Source organism: Equus caballus, chromosome 18, assembly GCF_041296265.1.
Source record: "Equus caballus isolate H_3958 breed thoroughbred chromosome 18, TB-T2T, whole genome shotgun sequence".
Classification (NCBI taxonomy): Eukaryota; Metazoa; Chordata; class Mammalia; order Perissodactyla; family Equidae; genus Equus; species Equus caballus.
In genome coordinates, this window is record NC_091701.1 from 78,559,221 (window position 1) to 78,579,906 (window position 20,686).

The 20,686-nt window shown below is 36.4% G+C and overlaps 1 protein-coding gene across 12 annotated transcripts in view; it reads left to right on the top strand.

Moving 5' to 3' along the window:
* Positions 1-20,686, top strand: part of NBEAL1 (neurobeachin like 1) — a 203,456-nt gene that overhangs the window by 82,012 nt on the left and 100,758 nt on the right. For all 12 annotated transcript variants that reach the window (XR_011428354.1, XM_023622418.2, XM_023622419.2 and 9 more), the window contains 4 exons: positions 9,647-9,728; positions 10,295-10,422; positions 13,715-13,797; positions 18,547-18,632. Coding sequence is in view for 11 of the 12 variants with exons in the window: in XM_023622418.2 (XP_023478186.1) it covers positions 9,647-9,728; positions 10,295-10,422; positions 13,715-13,797; positions 18,547-18,632 (379 nt within the window). In the remaining variant the exon portion in view is untranslated. The remainder of the gene's footprint in view (positions 1-9,646; positions 9,729-10,294; positions 10,423-13,714; positions 13,798-18,546; positions 18,633-20,686) is intronic.

The window sequence follows — 20,686 nt, forward strand, 5'->3', positions numbered from 1 at the left end:
TAGAATAAGAAAAATAAAAGATTGCATTTTGCCTTTACCTATTCCTTTCTCTGTGGTTTCTGATGACTCTAAGAAGAGTTACTGATTTTTGGTTTGTTCAGGTTTTCACTTGTAAGGATGGAAATGATGATTCCCAAGCTCTTTACATTGTTGGACTGGAAACTGGAAGTCACATTTATTTTTTATGAAAATCTAAAGTTAAGGGTTTTAAAAAAGAGAGAAATAGTTTTGTAGAAATATAGACAGGGCTGGAGCCATAGTCTATCAAAAGTGACAGTTTTAATGTTTTGCCAGTTCATGGATTACATTGTATCACTATAAACATGTATTTGACATTTTCATGTAATCTGCACCGTATTACTCCCCTCCCTATGCATTTGAGAAGCATAGCTATGAGGAATGCTTAAGTTATATGTAAGGTATTTCCTTGTTAAATATATAAAAATCCTGCCCTTTGAAGTACTCTAATGAAACCAAATAACCTCTGACTAATCAATTTAACTATATTTTTAAATAATTCACATAACATACAATGTACCCATTTAAAGTATATCATTCAATGATTTTTAATAAATTTGAAGAATCATGCAATGATTACTACAGTTAATTTTAGAACATTTTCATCACCACATAAAGAAACCCTGTACTGATTAGCAGTCAGTCCTCATTGACCCTACCCCCAACCCCTGGCAACCTCCAGTCTACTTTCTATTTTGGAAATTTCATAGAAATGAAATCATACACTCATGTGGTCCTTTGTGACTTGCTCCTTTCACTTTACTTAATGTTTTCCAGGTTCATCTATGTTGTAGAATGTATTAATACTTTATTCCTTTTTATGGCTAAATAATATTCCATTGTATGGATATACCATGTTTTTTGTTTTCGTTTTTGTTTTTTAATTTTTATTTTTTTCGGATATACATCATATTTCAGATTCTGTATACATTACATCATGTTCACCACCCGAACACTAATTATAGTGCATCCCCTCGCATGTGAGCCTAATCACCCCTTTTGCCCTCCCCCCTCCCCCAATGGTAACCACCAGTCCAGTCTCCAATGCTATGTGTTTTTTTTTTTTTTGTCGTTTTTATCTTCTGCTTATGAGTGAGATCATATGGTATTTGACTTTCTCCCTCTGACTTATTTCACTCAGCATAATACCCTCAAGGTCCATCCATGTTGTCACAAATGGCCAGATTTCATCATTTCTTATGGCAGAGTAGTAGTCCATCGTGTATAAATACCACATCTTCTTTATCCATTCGTCCCTTGATGGGCACCTAGGTTGCTTCCATGTCTTGGCTATTGTGTATAATGCCACAATGAACATAGGGGTGCAAGTATCTTTATGCCTTTGTGTTTTCAAGTTCTTTGGATAAATACCCAGCAGTGGAATAGCTGGATCATATGGTAGATCTATCCTTAATTTTCTGAGGATACTCCAAACTGCTTTCCATAGTGGCTCCACCAGTTTGCACTGCCACCAGCAGTGAACAAGGGTTCCCTTCTCTCCACACCCTCTCCAACATTTGTTGTTTCCTATCTTGTTAATTATAGCCATTCTGACCGGAGTGAGGTGATACCTCATTGTAGTTTTGATTTGCGTTTGCCTGATAACTAATGATGTTGAGCATCTTTTCATATGCCTGTTGGCCATCTGTATATCTTCTTTGGAGAAATCTCTGTTCAGATCTTTTGTCCATTTTCTAATTGGATTGTTGGTTGTTTTGTTGTTGAGCTGTATGAGTTTATTTATAAGTTTTTGTGTGGACATATATTTTCTTTTCTCTTGGGTATATACCTAGAAATGCAATTGCTAGGTCATGTGGGTAACCTCTTAAGAAACTGCCAGATTGTTTTCCAAAGTAACTGTACCATTTACAGTCCCACCCGGCAGTGTATGAGGGTTTAATTTTCTGTACATCCTCACCAAAACTTACTGTCTTTTTGTTATAGCCTCTTAGTGAGATGAACCGTTATCTCATTGCGATTTTGATTTGCAACTAATTTTCATGGCTAATGATGTTGATCATCTTTTCATGAACTTATTAGCCATAATACCTTTTTTAAGTCTTTTCTAGTTCATTCACTAAGTTATTCAATAAATAAACATATTTAATAAATAAGTTAGATATGTGCTACATGTGTATACTGTATTTAGTGCTCTGGTTACAGGGGGAAAAAATACATACAGTTCCTCTCTATATAGAGCTTACAGAGTGTTGATAGTATGTGCAATAGAAATACACTGTGAGTTACATGTATAATTTAAAATTTTCTAGTATCCTCATAAAAAAAAGGAAAAGAAACAGGTAAAATTATCTTTAATAATATATTTTATTTATCCTAATACATCCAAAATATAATTTCATGCAATAAATAGAAAAAGTTAGTGGTGAGGTTTTTAAGTTCTTTTTTTGGTACTAAGCCTTAAAAATCTGATGTGTGTTTTATACTTTACCACGTGTCCCAATTTGGGCTAGCCAGTCGAAGCTAGTGTGCTACCATATTAGATGGTGCAGATCTGGAGGGGCGTGTCTGTTATTTTGCCTTGGTTTATTTAAAAAAATTTTTATTGTGGTAAGATATACATAACATAAAATTTACCATTGCTTTGCCTTTTAATTTGAACCAGTGTTATCTTCTTATCTCTCTCTCCTTTCTTTTGGCTAGGTTTTAAAATTTCCTCATATCCCTGGTCCCCAATCTGAAAACCAAGCAAAAAGGCTCAAATTTGAATCCTAATCTTGTCATTAAATACTTCTTTGATCTTGAGCAAATTACTTATCACTTTTCAACTAGTTTAGAAAGTTACATTTTTATCTGTCAGCTGAGGATTATCTTACTTTCTGCAGATAGCTGTTACAAGTTTTAAAAGAGACAATTTAATGTATAAGAGCAGCCATGTTAGGACCTGACACACAGAGAACATTCAGTTAAAGTTATTTTCCTCTCATTTTTACTTTAGACTCTGTAGTACTTGATGGGAAAAACACAAATGAATATTGGTGTGAATGGTGGATAAATAATTTCCCAAAGTGTCCATTGAGGTTTATTTACATCATGGAGGAAATTTAGTCTGCCTTTTTCCTTCCTACTTCACACTATGCAGTTATCTTTGGTTATTTCCATACTGAGTTTTTATTTAATTAGTTAAAAAAATTATTTTCCCATGTGGTGTATTTAGCACCTGGAGCAGCTTATTTTTTAACATCCCTTTCTTCTGTATTGTAAAAATTATTTCTGGTTATAGGCATGAAATAAGACAAATGTATTTCATTCATGAACTAAAATTCATATTATCAAGCAGACAGCATTGTTTTAAACTTTAAACACAAAGACTCCAAGTCATATCATGATAGAATTCAAGAAACTCAAGTTCTGTTTCTTTGTTTTTGTAATCATTGAGCTATCATTGTTTATTCAAATTTTTTTAATATTGTAGGAATATAAAGTACCACAGGGGTTGAGGACACGAACTGTGCCTGAAATAAATATGAGCAATTCCGAACCGCTACAAGTTTACTCTCAAAATGGATTTGTATAACTGGATCCGTGGTTGTCAGGGGCTAATGATATAACTGGGAGTTCTCTTAACTAACTTTCATGTAGAATACAAAGTTTATGAAAAGATAAGTAATAAAGATCTGCTATCTGAAGATTATATTTTCAAAAATCAACTGCTTCAGTTGTTTTAGAACTTAGACCAACAAAAGATATTTTTCATGGGGCTGGCCCCGTGACCGAGTGGTTAAGTTCATGCGCTCTGCTTTGGTGGCCCAGGGTTTTGTTGGTTTGAATCCTGGGCACAGACATGGCACCGCTCTTCAGGCCATGCTGAGGTGGCATCCCACATGCCACAACTAGAAGGACCCACAACTAAAACTACACAACTATATACTGGGGGGCTTTGTGGAAAAAAAGGAAAAATAAAATCTTAAAAAAAATAAAATAAAAAATAAAACAGTTCTTTAAAAAAAAAAAGATACTTTTCCAGAAAGGAATATTTTTAATTACTGGCACTTGGTGATACTAAAAAAGCAGACTTTTCATCAGTTTTATTATTGTCTTTCAGTTTACTACAGTGTATCCTCTTGTTGTCTACGTTCAGCACATACTGCTTCTACTGCCTTATCCTTGGTGTGACACTGTTTTTTATTAAAGTATAACATGCATAAAGTGATCAGATTGTAAATGTATGGCTTAATAAATTATAAAATACACTGTGTCATCACCACACTGGTCAAGATATAGGACATTATTGTCACCCCAGAAGTCCGTCCTATGCTCTCTCTTAATTGCTACCCCTCACCATGCTCCAAAGGTAACTATTATCCTGACATTTAATACTATGAATTAATTTTGTCTAATTTTTAGCTTCACATTAATGGAATTGATTAAATTTCTATTGTTTTATGTCTGACTTTTTCCTTTTTTTTTTTTCTTTCCTTTTTTCATTTTGGGTCTTTAATTGTTTTTGCTCAACTTGTGGATCTGTTTCTTTTATCTTTTTAAAATCACAACAAGATATTTATTTGCTTTTTTTTCCCCTTGCTGGGAAAGATTCACCCTGAGCTAGTATCTGTCACCAATCTTCTTCTTTTCTTTTTTTTCCCCTCCCCAAAGCCCCAGTACACGGTTGTATATTCTAGTTGTAAGTCCTTCTAGTTCTTCTATGTGAGCTGCCACCACAGCACGGCTACTGACAGACGAGTGGGTGTGCTTCTGTCCCCGGGAACTGAACCTGGGCTGCTGAAGTGGAGCACGCTAAACTTTAACCTCTGGGCCATCGGGGCAGGCTCTCTGATTCTTTTCTGTATTGCTTAGTTTGATTTTCAAACTTGTCTTCTGAAGTGAATAGTTATTTTCATTGAGTGTTAGGCATTGTTTTTGAAAAATTATAATTTCAGGCCTGGGAGGATACTTTCTTCAGAGATAATTTGCATTAGCTTTCAGAACACTAAGATCCTCCTAATACAGTCAACAGTAGGAATGATCTGGTCTTTGGTCTCTGTGAATACTGATCCATTCCTTTTTTTTTTTTTGAGAAAGATTAGCCCTGAGCTAACATCTGCCACCAGCCTTCCTCTTTTTGCTGAGGAAGGCTGGCCCTGAGCTAACGTTCATGCCCATCTTCCTCTACTTTCTATATGGGACACCTACCACAGCATGGCTTGCCAAGTGGTGCCGTGTCTGCACCCAGGATCTGAACCAGCAAACCCCAGGCCACTGAAGCAGAACATGCGCACTTAACCACTGTGCCACTGGACCAGCCCCTGATCCATTTCTTTTCACTCTTACTTCTTGAGTGTTGCCCTTTGGGATCTCAAACCAAAGCCTTAGAAACTATTCTCTTTGGGCTCTGAATTCCAGTTTTTATCTTCTTTCAGCACTGTGGGACTGTCGGAAGGACTCATCACCTTCCCCTTTTTACAGCTGCCTCTGTCAGGATAGGTGGAAGTCATGAGGGGAGAAATGGATCTAAATACAGGTCCCTTCTCTTTACAGCTTTACTTTTTCAGCATCTTGGCTTTGTAATTTTTTACTACCTTGTTAGTTCTCTGATGCCTTTAAAGAGACTTTTAAAAGATTTTTTTAAATTATCTTTACTACTTTAACAACTATCTTTACTAGTTATCCTTAGAGGAAGATTGGTCCTAGTCCACCATCATTGAAAACAGAACTCTTGCAGAAGCTTATTTTGCCCTATCAGATGCTTGTGGCATATATACTTTTTAAATCATGTATTTATTTTTTTTTCTGCTTTTATCTTGTTTTTTTTCACTTTTTTTAATGTGGTAAAAGACATATAACATAACATTTCCCATCCTAACCTTTCTTTTTTTGGTGAGGAATATTGGCCCTGAGCTAACATCTGTTGCCAATCTTCCTCTTTTTGCTTGAGCTTAAACACTATACCACCAGGCCGGCCCCATCATCCTAACCATTTTTAACTGTGCGGTTCAGTGGTGTTAAATACATACACATTGTTATGCAACTATCACCTCTATCCATCTGCATAACTCTTCATCTTGTAGAACTGAAACTCTGTATCCATTAAACAGTAACTCCCCATTCTCCCATCCCCTCAGCTCCGGTCAACCACCATTCTACTTGCTGTCTGTGTAATTTTGACTACTCTAACTACCACATATAAGTGGAACCATATAGTGTTTGTCTTTTGGACACTGAATTATTTAACTTAGCATACTGTCCTCAAGGTTCATCCATATTGTAAAATATTGCAGAGTATCCTTCCTTTTTAAGGCCAAATAATATTCCATTGTATGGGGCCGGCTCTGTGGCCGAGTGGTTAAGTTTGCGTGCTCTGCTGTGGCGATCCAGGGTTCGGATCCTGGGCACGGACATGGCACTGCTCGTCAGACCACGTTGAGGCAGCGTCCCACATACCACAACTAGAAGGACATGCAACTAAGATATACAGCTGTGTACAGGGGGGGTTTGGGGAGATAAAGCAGAAAAAAAAATTCCATTGTATGCATATATCATATTTTGCTTATCTGTTTATCCACTGAGGGACCTTTGGGTTGCTTCCATGTTTTAGCTATTGTGAATAATGCTGTTATGAATATGAGTATACAGATATCTCTTCAAGACCCTGCTTTCAGTTCTTCTGGGTATATATCCAGAAGTGGAATTGCAGGATCATATGATAATTCTATTTTTAATTTTTTGAGGAACTCTTATACTATTTTCCATAGCACTGGCTGCATGATTTTACATTCCCATCAGCAACATACAAGAGTTCCAGTTTCTCCACATTCTTGCCGACACTTGCTGTTTAATTTTTTTTGATAGTAGCCATCCTAATGGGTATGAGGTGTTATCTCATTGTAGTTTTGTTTTGTATTTCCCTAATGGTTAGTGATGTTGAGCATCTTGTCATGAGGTTATTGTCCATTCATATATCTTCTTTGGAGAAATATCTATTTGAATCTTTCGCCCATTTTTGAATTGGTTGATTTTTTTTTAATGTTGAGTTTTAGGAGTTCTCTGTATATTACTCCCTTGTCAGATATATGATTTGCAGATATTTTCTTCCATTCTGTGAGTTGCCTTTTTACTTCTGTTGATGGTGTCTTTTGATGCACAAAATTTTTAATTTTTATCGAGTCTACTTTGTCTACTTTTTCTTTTGTTGCCTGTACTTCTTGTGTCATATCTGAGAAGTCATTACCAAATCCAATGTCATGAAGCTTTTGTCATATGTTTTCTTCTAAGGATTTTATTATTTTAGGGCTTGCTCTTAAGTCTTTGATCCATTTTGAGTTAATTTTTGTATATGGTGTAAAGTAAGGGTCCAATTTTGCATATGGATATCCAATTTTCCCAGCACCATTTTTTGAAAAGACTATCGTTTACCCATTGAATGATCTTGGCACCCTTGTCAAAAATCATTTGACCATATATGTGAGGATATTTCTGGGCTGTGTATTCTGTTCCAATGGTGTATAAGTCTATCTGTATGCCAGTACCACACTGTTTGGATTATTGTCACTTTGTGCTAAGAAATAAAATCAAGAAGTGTGAGTTTGTTCTTTGTCAAGGTTGTTTTGGCTGTTTGATGTCCCTTTAGATTCCATATGAATTTTAGGATGGGTTTTTCTATTTCTGCAAAAAACATCATGAGATTTTGATAGAGACTGCATTGAATCTATAGATTGCTGTGGGTAGTATTGACATTTTTAACAATAATAAGTTCTCTGATCTATGAACATGATGTGTTTCCATTTATTTATGTCTTTTTAAATCAGCAGTGTTTTTTAGTTTTCATTGTACAGTCTTTCACTTCCTTGGTTAAGTTAATTCCTAAATATTTTGTTCTTTGTGATGCTATTCTAAGCGAAATGTTTTTCATGCTTTCCTTTTCAGGTTATTCATTGTTTGTATATAGGAACGCAACTGATTTTTGTGTGTTGACTTTGTGTCCTGCTACTTTGCTGAATTCATTTATTGGTTCTAATAATTTTGTGTGTGTGGAATCTTTACTATTCTACATATAAAATCATATCATCTGCAAACAGATTATTTTACTTCCTCCTTTCCAATTGGATGTTTTTTGTTTCTTTTTCTTGCCTAACTGCTCTGGCTACAACTTTCAGTACTTTGTTGAATAGAAGCAATAAAAGCAACCATCCTTGCCTTATTCCTGTTCTTAGAGGAGAAGCTTTCAGTCTTTGACCGTTGAGCATGATGTTTGCTGTGGATTTTTCAAAAATACATGGCTTTTATTATGTTGAGGTAGTTTCCTCAGTTGCCAGTTAAGTCCCCTGGAAGTTACTTCAGCCAGGTGGGAAGGGGCTTGCAACAGTGGGGGCTGGGGCAAGAGCAATGGCTGCCTGCCTCTTTCTCTGCACCTCTGTGATCAGGAGCAGCAGTCAGCGATCAGAGGGCAAATCCCTGATGTTCCAAGGACAGGGTCCTTTTTGCCCACTCTGGTTCTGTTAAGCTGTTAGCAGGCTGTTCTAGGAACATGTGCACAGCTACCTACCCCGTGGCTAGGGTTGGGGGATGGGTGATTGCTACTATGCTAGTGGCTGAAATAGACTGAAATTAACCAACATTAACTGCAACTTACTGTCCTAGTCTTCCCCTGAGAGTTGGGAGCCTTCATTAGACTGAGAGATCCGAAATAGTTACATCAGACCAGTTCTACCAGTGCAATTGTTTTGTAGGTATGGAGATGGATTCCTGGTGCTTCCTACTCTGCCATCTTCCCTGATTCCTCCACAGAGTCTTAGTTTTACCTCTCCTTTACACTTTCTTTTCTCAAAGATGTCATGCTAGTCTGACTTCTTACATTAAAAAGTCTGTTAACTTAGTTAATTTTTCCTGTTCTTTTAGCATCTGCTAGATTTTAAGATAGAAACTATTTTTTAATGTCACAATGTCTCATAAAATTAATAGAGTTTGTTTTATTATGCCAAGAAAAAGACTGGTGATGTTAGATAGAGGAAATGTTAACATTTTATGTGTCATTCTTCAGTCTTATAAAAATGAGGACTATATTTTAATTAAACACCACGTGCTTATTGACCCTCTACTTTAAACAAGACGGTATTATGTCTGTAGTATGTGTAGAAGCTGGCTCTGCGATCAAGACCTTTTAACATAGTTGAGAAGATGTATCAGATCTAGAAAGGGATGCATTAGATCTAAAAAGGGAACTAAAAGCAAAGTGAAAACTATAAAACTACACGTGTTATAATGGTAGCAACATCTAAAAAAAGCAAACTAAGAATCTGCATAGGAAGATAAAAACAAACCTGAAAATAATCCAAAATGTAAGCAGTTGCTAATGTTTGGATTGTAAGAATATTTGTGATTTTTTTTCTTTTGTTTCTGCTTTGTGATATTTTCCACTTTTCTATAATAAATAAATGCTAAGCAGCATGTATTTCTTAAACATTCTTTTTATAGTAGTTAAGTGGTCCTTGAGGTGTGTTCCACATTCTCAGTGGGAAAGCAGTTATGTAACCGTGTTGATTTTAAGTTTTAATAAATGTCATTTGTATTTCCTTTACGAAGAATGTTTTCAAAATTCAACTGGAATACATGAACATACATTTTTCTCACTATTCATATGTAATAAATATACGGATATTCTTTTTTCTTACAGAAATCTGTCTAATGTGGAAGAAATTGGAACGTGTTCATACATTAATTATGTCATCACTATGACAACACTCTATATTCAGCAAGTACGTGTGAATTAATGTATTCCTTTTTGTTGCTTTACTGAGAATAACTAGGTTTTCCTTTTAAATATTATGGTAAAGTTAAATGTTTTCATAGGAAGTAATAGTTCAGAGGAGAAAATTATCATTGGGTACTATATATTTCAGGCATCTTATATACATATTATCTAAAAATAGAGAAGCAATTATTAATATATTTCGTTATTTTAATTAAAAGTTAAAGTGTGTCACGAATGACTTTTTAAAATGACACAATGTGCCGTTTTCTGACACAATGTGTTTATTCATCAAATATCCCTCTTATTGGAAACATCTTCTCCTTTGGAAAGATGTGTGGCTGTCCACTGGAAACTCTTCCTGGGAAGCGTTGAAAATTGGAGAGGTTTTATCCAGTCCTTATGATTAACCGACTCTCTTTAGACTCAAATGGCACTTAGGCTTATTTGAATGAAAATGATTTATTATTAGATGATGAATGAAACATGTAGTCTTTTAGTGATGTAGGTAAGGATGTTACACAGTTTAATATTTTTAAATAAACGTAATTTTATGTTTAACTTTATTCTCAGTTAAAAAGCAAAAAAAAAGAGAAAGAATTGGCAGATCAGACATCTATTGAAGAATTTGTGATCCATGCGTTGGCATTTTGTGAAAGTTTATATGATCCGTATCGAAATTGGAGGCATAGAATTTCAGGGTATGTCTTGTACATCATAATGTTCATTTGAAACCTGAATGTCACAGTAAATGCAGTTCTGCAAAGCAGGTCTTATTGTCTGTGAAAGCAATTGGTAAGATGTGTATAAAAGACCCCGTCTCTATCCTGAGATAGAGAACTATGTTGGAGGTAATGAATTAGTGATAAATACCAATTCCAGATAATAATTTACCCTGGACTTTTATTTTGTAATACAATTGAATGCTAATAATCTGATAGGAAAATTTCAAAGCATAGTAGCATTAAGTAGAGTGTACATATTTTTCAAGAAAAGTTCTCTTTTATTAAAGCATATTTCATAATTTGAAAATTATTTTTAACAATATTTTGTCTATTTATTTTTAATTGTGAGGCTTGTGTCACTCAGGAAAGCAGGAACCATACTAGATATTTAAAGAGAGAGAATATAGCACAAGGAAATTGTTAATTAGGAATTAGAGAACTCAGCAAAAGGGAGACATTGATGTAATGCAGAGATAGTGACTTCAGGAAGCAGCTACTTCCTGGGGCTGTGGGAACAAAGGGAAGAGATTGGGGTTATCAGAGACTACAAGCTTGGAGAAGAGGCTTTGCAGTGCTGGGGCTCAGGCCTCTGGGGAAGGAGAGCTGCTTAGCCAGTTCTGGTATCGCCGAGCAGCCACGAAGAGGCTCGTTCTGGGACTGCCAAAAAGACGCTGAAGACAAGAACCAACTGCAGACGCTACAGTTGAGAACTGCAGGCTGGTAGAAAATAAGGAATCAGTTCCTTTTTCACTCTTTCAACCGTCCAAACTCCGTTTAGTACCTGCTATTGGTGAACCCAACAGCCGGAAGAAGGGAAATGTGGTTTGTAGAGTGCCTGTCCCAGCATCACAAAACAGATCCGATATCAGATGATGGGTTTGGAGCTTAGTGACAGTGGCATAATTACCAGTACAGAGCTCAAAGAGAATTTTAAACTCATATGTCTTGCCTCCCTATGGTCACAGAATAGGAAGAGTTTTGTATCATCACCCACAATCAGACCTCTTTTTTAGGTCTCCCAAATTTGCTATATTTTCAGTCCTAAGGTTTTTCCATTTTCATTTTCAATTTAGCCTGACCCACTTACAAACAACTTTTGCAAGAGCTTGACCTTATTTCCAGATAAAAAGTTTAGGAAAAATAGTTATGTCCTAGGTGTAATGGGAGCACAAAAAAGAAGCACAGAAAAATTGACCAGGGGACAAGAACTTAGAAAACCGAGATGCAAACAGACATTTTGCAACCCTCTCAGAAACTTGTTGATATGTATTCCCATCTGCTAAGTGCTAGATGCTTGACCCAAATATCGTAATAGTGGAGCAACCAAGTATGTTATGTTCTAAAAATGGTACATTTTTAGCTGTTCTATCTTAACTTGTTGAAAATATTCAGTGTAAACTACTTATGCTTTAATATTTGTGGTATGTATGATAGTTTGCACCCCTTTTATTTATGTTAGCATATTAGATTTAACCACCACTATAATGGAAATTATAACATCTAATACAGAGCCTTTAGAATAATTCGCTAATCACAAATTGCAGGAATACCTTTTCGTTATGTTAACCAAGTCAGAGTGTTTACTGTTGTTTGTAGCACAAGGTGTTTGGATAGGGTGTATCCAATCTGTTAGTTAATATCAGAATTTCTAATGTGAAAGGCGTAAATAATCTCATGGAAAAAACTAACTGAAAGCCAAATAAAATCAATTAGAAATCAATTTTTCTACCACATGACTGAATTTTTTTTAAAGGCGTGACTGAATTTTTTATTTGAAACTCCAGTGATATTGTGTTTTTGTAAAGACAAAAAATCTTTGATAATGGTCTTAATTAAATAGGAAAATCCAATAGTGTTCTAGGATGTTATGTTTGAAATTAAAATAAATACAGAGAGTATGATAATTCTTATGCCTTCTACACAATGGAAATAGGCATACATTTGGAAGGCAGTCCAGGAACAAATGGTCTCTAATATGATTTCTCCCAAATCCGAATGTTAGATCAGTGTCTTAGAACTCTTTGTTCTATGGTTACTGACTTCAGCTGTGCCTTTCCTATTTGGCTTATTCTACAGTCAGTTGGCTTTTCTTTTCTTTCTAGCTTTGAATAATTATAAGGAAAGTAATTTTAATATCTCAATTATAGTTGTTAAGGAGAAGCCATCTTTGGTACCAGCCCGGTCGCGTAGTGGTTAAGTTTGTGCACTCTTTTTTGGTGATCCAGGGTTGATGGGTTTGGATCTGGGGCACAGACCTAGCATTGCTCGTCCAGCCACGCTGTGGCAGCGTCCCACATGAAATGGAGGTAGATAGGCACAAATGTTTGCTCAGTGACAAACTTCCTCAAGCAAAAAGAGGAAGATTGGCAACAGATGTTAGCTCAGGGCCAATCTTCCTCACAAAAAAAACGAGGAGGCATCTTAAACCCATGCTTTATCAGTAGATCATATTTAGATGTGTGGAATTTCTATGTGGCTGTTCTTCAAATATTTTCCATTTTTGTTGGTTTTATCTAACAATGTTAAGAGCTTTTTCAGGGCATGAAAAAAATGTGATTTTTAAAATTTTTCAGCAGTCCACCAGTTGATGTATCATTGTAACAGTAGCCTTTATTCCTCAATCCTTAGACTGCCATGCCTATCTAAGAGACTCATTTTGTGTTGAATTGAAATGTTCTTGGTAAAAGCACGTGCTATTTGTGTTGGCCTTGCCAAAGTCTGTAGAAATATTTCAGCCATCAAAAGGATTGGAATTGTCATTAAAAACAAAACTAATCCCATTCCACTGGATCTATATCCTTAAGGTGGAAGAAGCCAGTGGTATAGACTCTTTGTGTGCAGGTAAAATTTCAGAAGGTGGCACGGAGTAGCCTGATTTCTCCTGACTTTCACTTGCACTGTAGTGGTAAGCTGTCCTACCTTAGGGGTCAGATTACAGAGCTGCTGAGCAAGCTCTTTGACAGACTGGGAATTTTAAATGGCTAGTTCCTTTTTCTGTTTCCAGTTGTTTGGCGACTTAACCTGTCTGCTGTGTTTCACCGTTAAGCATTGTAAATTTTTTTGCTTAATTCAAAAGAAGAAATCCTTTCATTGGTGAGTATTTAAGTTTTCGGTTAGACTTCTTTTTCAAGATTATGCCAGTCCTGGAGATGTGTTATTCAGTACACAAATCAAAAATAAAATATTAAATTTATTTTATAGTTTCTGTAATTGTGCCATCTTTACTTTCCTGTGTTATAATTTGGTATTAACTTCTTTTTAATGATAGACGAATCCTTAGTACTGTGGAAAAGAGCAGACAGAAATATAAACCAGCTTCTCTCACAGTGGAGTTCGTCCCTTTCTTTTATCGTAAGTAACAGCTCTGATTTACTTTGATTTTGATGTTACTTCTGATTATTCTTTATTCTTATTCCAGTTCTAACCTTGATTCAGCTTTGTGTATTTATAAGATAAAGATGTTAAGAACCCGATCACTGGAGTACTTGATTCAAGTTTTGTTGTGATTATTGTTCTTGGTTTTATTTTATTTACTGTTCTCAAAGCGTTTTTCTCTTAAAAGAGCTAAATATTTTAAAGATGGTAGTATATTTTAGAACTTCAGAGTTTTTGCTAATAATGAACTTAAGAGAATTGGCCACCACCGTACATGTGACCTATATGGACTCTAGTTTTATTTCTTAAAAAAATGATTATACTGTATTCCAAGAATATAGAAAGTTTTGCAGAATATAAAAGGAATACCTTGTTTCTCACTCAAATTTGTCACATCTTAACATTTTGCCATATTTGCTTCAGTTCTCTTTCCTTTTTTCCCCTAAGAAATAAGACAGAAATAGTGCTTTGTTTGTTGCTTGGTGAAGATGATTGCAGTGCCCCCTCTGCTTGACCACCAGAAGTGATGTGGCTTCACTTGTTCACACAGGCAGGTCCCGCCTGGAACTGGGCTCACTTGGAGGGTGCAGGACAAGAAACCCAGTGTGCCAGTAGAACAGTGCAGGGTTTCTCTCCAGTGGGAGATCTCACAACATTCCAAGGGCTGTTCTTGGGTTCTCCAAGTGAGAGAGTGAGACCAAATTGGCGGGTGTGTGGGCCACCCCGGCTGTGAAGCACAGTAGCCTGTAGGAGCCATTGCGCGTGTAGGAGTCCACGAATGTGACTTCCAGATCCTGGGAAGGGAGGTGCCTAAGTTACAAGTTAGACTGCAGTCAGGGAATCCCAAGGTTATGCATTCCCATCGGGTATTGATAGTCCTTCATAGCTCTCCTAGTCCACAGCAAGGACCATTTTTACTGTAAGTGCCGTTGCCTAGTCCACTGATTGTCCACATTTGTCAGATTTCCAGTGATATAATTCTTCGTTTGTTTTCCTATAGAGAAGGAGAGAGTTTTGCCCACCCTTTGTTAACCATTGCTCACAGTAGTGATAGTGAGATCTTCCAATTATCAAAATGATTTTCCTTTTGCAATTTTGCTAGTTACCCTCAGGATGGTACTTAGGCACGGTGTGAATATCTTGTTTTTCAACATCTTTTCATCTAATGTTTTAGCATCTGTTGATGATCCTTGGTTGAATCAGTTATTTCATTGAGGTCTGCAGAATTATGGTTTTCTAATTCTCTTATCCTTTTACATCTATCACTTATTGTATTCTCTAAAAAAGAATTTTCCCTCATCAACTGGGGGTAAACTTCAGTTCCTAAAAAGGCTGGATAAAATGCTTAAATCTTTACCTTTTACTGTTTTCAAAATGAGTTCAAATAATAGTCACTTCTGGCGGGGCAAGTGACTTTTATTACTCTCTTTTTGTGTGTATCGCCATGGTCTCAGTGACTTTTATTCACTGTTTTGCAGTCAGTTATAGTCAATCCTTTTGGATGCTCAAGTTTTTCCAAATTTGGTCACTGACGGTATTTTCTCCTATTCAGTTTGCCTTTTCATTTAATTAGTGGAGTGTTTAAAAAAAACGTTAGAAGTTTTACATGTTAAATGTGGTTTGCATTGCATGTTTTAAATTTTGATGGGATCTAATTTATAAATTTCTTTCTTTTATGGTCTGTGGTTTTGTGCCTTATCAAAGGAAGCTTGCTTACCTCAAGGTCGTGAAGATTTCCTCCTATGTTTTCTTCTAACTTGTACATTTAGGTCAGTTTTCTGTTTTGAGTTAATATTTTCTAGCCAGCATAGGTTTTTCATTATTGTTCCAGGAATAGTTGTTGAAAAGGCTGTTCTTCCTCCCAGTGAATTACTGTGGCATCTTTGTCAAACTCAGGAGGCCATATAGTGTGGGATGATTTCAGGATTCCCTTTTGTTCCTCATGTCTGCCCTAATGCTGTCACCAGACTATATTGATTATTGTGACTTTATACTTGATGTGAAGTCTTGAAATCGTTAAGCCCTCCAGCTTTGTTCTTGTTTTTCAGATTGTTTTGGCTTTTCTGGATCCTTTGCATATTTATATACATTTTAGAATCTTTTTCAATATTTTTGCAAAAGGCCTGGGATTTTGATCGGGATCGTATTGAATCTATGGAACCGTTTGAGCAGAATTGCCATCTTAAGGATATTGAGAGAGGGGCCGACCTGGTGGTGTTGTGGTTAAGTTTGTGTGCTCTGCTTCAGCGGTCTGGGGTATGCTGTTTCTGATCTCGAGCGCAGACCTAGAACTGCTTATCAAGCGGTGCTCTGGTGGCGTCCCACATGAAGTAGAGGAAGATGGGCACAGATGTTAGCTCAGTGACAGTCTTTCTCAGGCAAGAAGAGGAAGATTGGCAACAGATGTTAGCTCAGTGCCAATCTTCCTCACAGGAAAAAAAAAGAAAAAAGAGTGTTGAGACTTCTAGTTATGAATCTGATATATCTGATTGTTTATGGTTTTTTTCTTCAATCAATATTTTGTAGTTTTCAGCATATAGATTATGCACATATTTTGTTAATTTATCCCTAAGTATTTATCCCAAGTACTTGTAAAGTCTTTAAAATAAACTATTGCTGATAAAAAAATGAGTCTTACTTTCATGGTCTGTTTTGTTGGGGTTTTTTTTAAAGATTTTATTTTTCCTTTTTCTCCCCAAAGCCCCCCGGTACATAGTTGTATATTTTTAGTTGTGAGTCCTTCTAGTTGTGGCATGTGAGATGCCGCCTCAGCATGGCTTCATGAGCAGTGCTCTGTCCACGCCCAGGATTTTAACCGGCAAAACGCCTGACCGCCAAAGTGGAGCTCGTGAACTCAACCACCCCGCCATGGGGCTGGCCCGCTCATGGTGTGTTTTTGATAATGAGTGTCCCTTTCTAACCATGGTGATATTCCTTGCCTACTTTGTCAGATACTCACGTAACCACTCTAGCAATCTGATGATTAGACTTTACTTGCTGTATCGTTTTACATCCTTTTTATGTGTTTTCTGTGTGCTGAACAGAACTCTGTCATCTTCCAGCTCTGTGTGAAATCTGACAGTTATTCAGCTTACAGTGCCTTGGTAGGTTTTTGCCTGTCTTGTGGGATTTCACGCTATCATTGAGGATTGATTCTTCGGCTCAGTGTGAGCCCTGTGCATATTTCTGGAGTTCTTTCTCTGTACAGCTTCCTCCACTCCAGTACTGCTCACAAATTCCTGTTAACTAGGCCTTCCCAAACTGTTTATCTGTCTCCTAACTCATCAAATACCCATGTTCTTTTTGGGTTCCCCCTGTCTGTGCAGTTGTTCAGAAAATGTCTGTAAACAGGAAGTGCAGGTGATCCTTGGGATCACTTTGCTTTCCCTGCCTTTTCTACCCACAGGAGAAGGAAAATTTCTAGAACCTATTTTGTCCAATTTTCTAGTTATTTATATCAGGAAGCCATGTGTAGTGACAGTTATTCCAGCATAGCTGAAATTACTTGATTTTTTTTCCGTTGGTGAGGAAGATTGGCCCTGAGCTAACATCTGTGCTGATTTTCCTCTCTTTTTCATATGGGATGCCACCATAGCCTGACTTGATGAGTGATGTGTAGGTTCGTGCCTGGGATCAGAATCTGTGAACCCTGGGCCACTGAAGCAGAGTGTGCAAACTTAACCACTATGCTACCAGGCCAGCCCCAGAAATGACTTAATTTTTTATATGTAAATTTCTATGAGTGCATTTTACCTCAGCACTGTTTCTTTTTGGTAATGTTTGTTATGTATAAGATTGGAAATAACTCTATTGTTATAGTCTTGTTTTTGTGTGTAATGATATATAGAAAAGGTTATTCATTTCTGGGTTATTAGCAATATCAAAAGAAAGGGAAAGGATAAAAGTTTCTCAGGAAAGAACTGGTTAAGTAAATTCAGGTACCTCATTGTGGTGATGTGCTCTCCAGTCACAAAAACGAATAAGGCCGAGTACATGTGAAGGTGTAATAATACCCAGCGCGTGTTAAGGTCAAAACAAAGTGGGATGCAGTAGTGTGCATACAGCTATCCTTTCTTTTAAGGTGTGGGGAGCGTGGAGGACTGAGTCGTCGGGTAGAGGGAGACTGGCTTTTCCTTGTTAATTATGTTGTTTTAATTTTTCTTTGTCATGTGTGTATATAACTTTTTAAAAATAATAAAACAGTTGATAATGTTAGATGAAAGGTTACTGTCAGTACTAAACCTTTACAGTGTTGGCCCCGAAGTGGACCCATGAAATCTTTTTGTCCAACTCTTTCGATTTTTTAATGGTATAATTGACTTAATTATTCAAATAAGAGGCAGTAAGTAGTAGTATTAAAAAAGACATCTAGTTTTATGTCAGGTTTGGATTTATTTCTAGCTCTGCCACTTAGTAGCCCTGTGACTTTAGGCAAGATATTAAATTCTGACCTTCCACTTGCTCATTTATAAATGGGGTAAAATATCCTCATATGGAGTATTATGAGAATTAAATGAGATAACATAAATAAAGTATCTAAAATGCTACCTGATAGATGGTTTCTCTTTTCCTCTCCTATGAAAAACTGTGTATCAACCTTGTCTTTTAACAAATATTAGCCTTTTTAAAAATAGTTCTTAATGTTTCAGTGTCAGACATTCCTTAGAGATGAATCATACTGTGAAAGAGAACTCTCATTTACTTGTTTGTGTGTTATATCCGCAGAGTGTTTTCAAGAGAGTGAACATCTCAAAGAAAGTCTTAAGTGTTGCTTACTGCATCTCTTTGGAGCCATCATAGCTGGTGGGCAGGTGAGGAAAGTGTTGAAAGTTAGTATATAAAACAATAATTAACAGTGTGAAGAGCTTTCCATGGATTATTTAATGTATTTTTTGTCTTTTTCTAATTTCTGGAACCATAGAAATACTTTTCTGATTTTAAATCTTGTTTAAAACTAATTACATACTTCTTTTATTTATCAACTTCCAAAAAACCTAAGTAATAATATTTAACACTAACAATAAAATTACTGCATAAATAACCAGATTTAACAATTTTGGGGGTATTGTAAGTTCTTCGTTGTGTTGACTTTCAGCTATTAGTTCTTACTGTAGAGTATAGAGGTTAGTCTGCCCTGTTAGTCCAAACTGCTAATGTTTGATTTCATCAGACTCATCAAACTGCTGGAGTTTGAGCTCACCAAGTGGATTAATAGGGCTGACTAACCTCTATACTCTAGCGGTTTGATTTCCTAAGATATATGAATTTGGTCACTCTTCTGTCTACCTATAATTACTAAATGTATACATTCAGGGTTTATATGCGTTTTTTCCAGCAAACCCAGCTAGTTTTTTTATAATTTACAAGAAAGAAATTCTAGTAATGTTTATTTCTTTATTTTTTTTACGTTGAGCATCTTAAAAGCTATCTATGGTGAACTTGAGTAAAACTGCTAGTTGAAAACAGGATTATAGTTCAGAAAGAACATTCTATGTGTTTTCTTAACCACACAGTTTAGATCAGATGTTTCTAACACTTTTTTGTACTGCATAACCCTTTGGCAGTCTGATAAAGCCCCTTGTGAGAATGTTTTCAAAATACATAAGATCACAAAGGAAACTAATTATACTGAAATGCAGTTACTAAAATAGTAATAAAGCAAATTTGTAACATAGTATGTGCTTCTTTATAGCACATTACATTAGCAGTAGCAGCAAGTCTAGTGACTAATGCAGTTTCAAAGAGGAGATGAACGTAAGTCATGTTTCAGGACGCTGCAACAATTGCAGTGTATGAAAATGTATATGATTTCTGTTGGTGACAAAGTCACAGGTATTGCTAATGATACCACTGGGGTCCCTGGTTGACTACCTTGACTTCTCCTCTTCACACTGGTGGAAGAGTCTCTTTGTAGTGAGACGGATGATGACCAGAATCTTATTTTTCAGTTTGTTTGCTTTGTCGCCTGCCCTTATTAGCTGATAGCCTTTTCCTTCAGTGTCTCCCATTTTCATCATTTCTCCACTGTTAAGAATAAGAATTAATAAGTATCTGTGAATAAAATAGGAAATGACCTTGTTTTTGACTAGTGGAAAAGCTGGGGGGATCCCATTTCCTTTTTGAATAGACAGAGGCTCGTTCTTGTTAGTGCCAAGGGTAATCGAGCCCCAAGAGACCTCCAGTAGTTAAAACTCAACATGGAAATCAAGCAGATGCTGGAAGCCCGATTTATTGTTTCATACTGAAAACACTCAGAATTCTTGTAATCAGATTGTGGTTACAGGTGCAGCTGTATTGAAGTCAGAAGGTTCTTTGTGGCTGTAGCATCAGTACAGGGTATTTAGATGGATTGAATGTCTAAAGGCATAAGAATGGCCTTGTCATAAAGAGCAGAAAGATTGAAGTCCAATGACTGGTCTCCCTTCCCAAAGCATCATGCACGGGTTTCCCAATGGCATTTTGTTCTGTTTTATGTTATGTGAAGAGCAAGGGCTTTGCAGCCAGACTGACATAGATTTGACTCCCATGCCCATCTCTAGCTAGTTGTGTGACCTCGGATAAACTATTTACATGTGTTTTAGTTCCTTTATTTATAATATGGGAATCGTAACCCTTGTAGGATAGTTGTAAGACCAAATGACATGTAATATATGGAAAGCACTTAATAAAGTGCCTGCACCTGTAAGAACTAAGTGAATGACAGGTGTCCGTAGGATTTATGATCCTCTGTAAGTAGCAGTAAATAGTAAAGTTATAACAGCTCAAGTTGGAAGTTTACATTTTTCTCTCAGTAAAAAGAAAATAGCAGTCAGTAGTTCAGAATTAATTTCATGGACTAGGATCTTCAGGGACTCAGCTTCCTTCT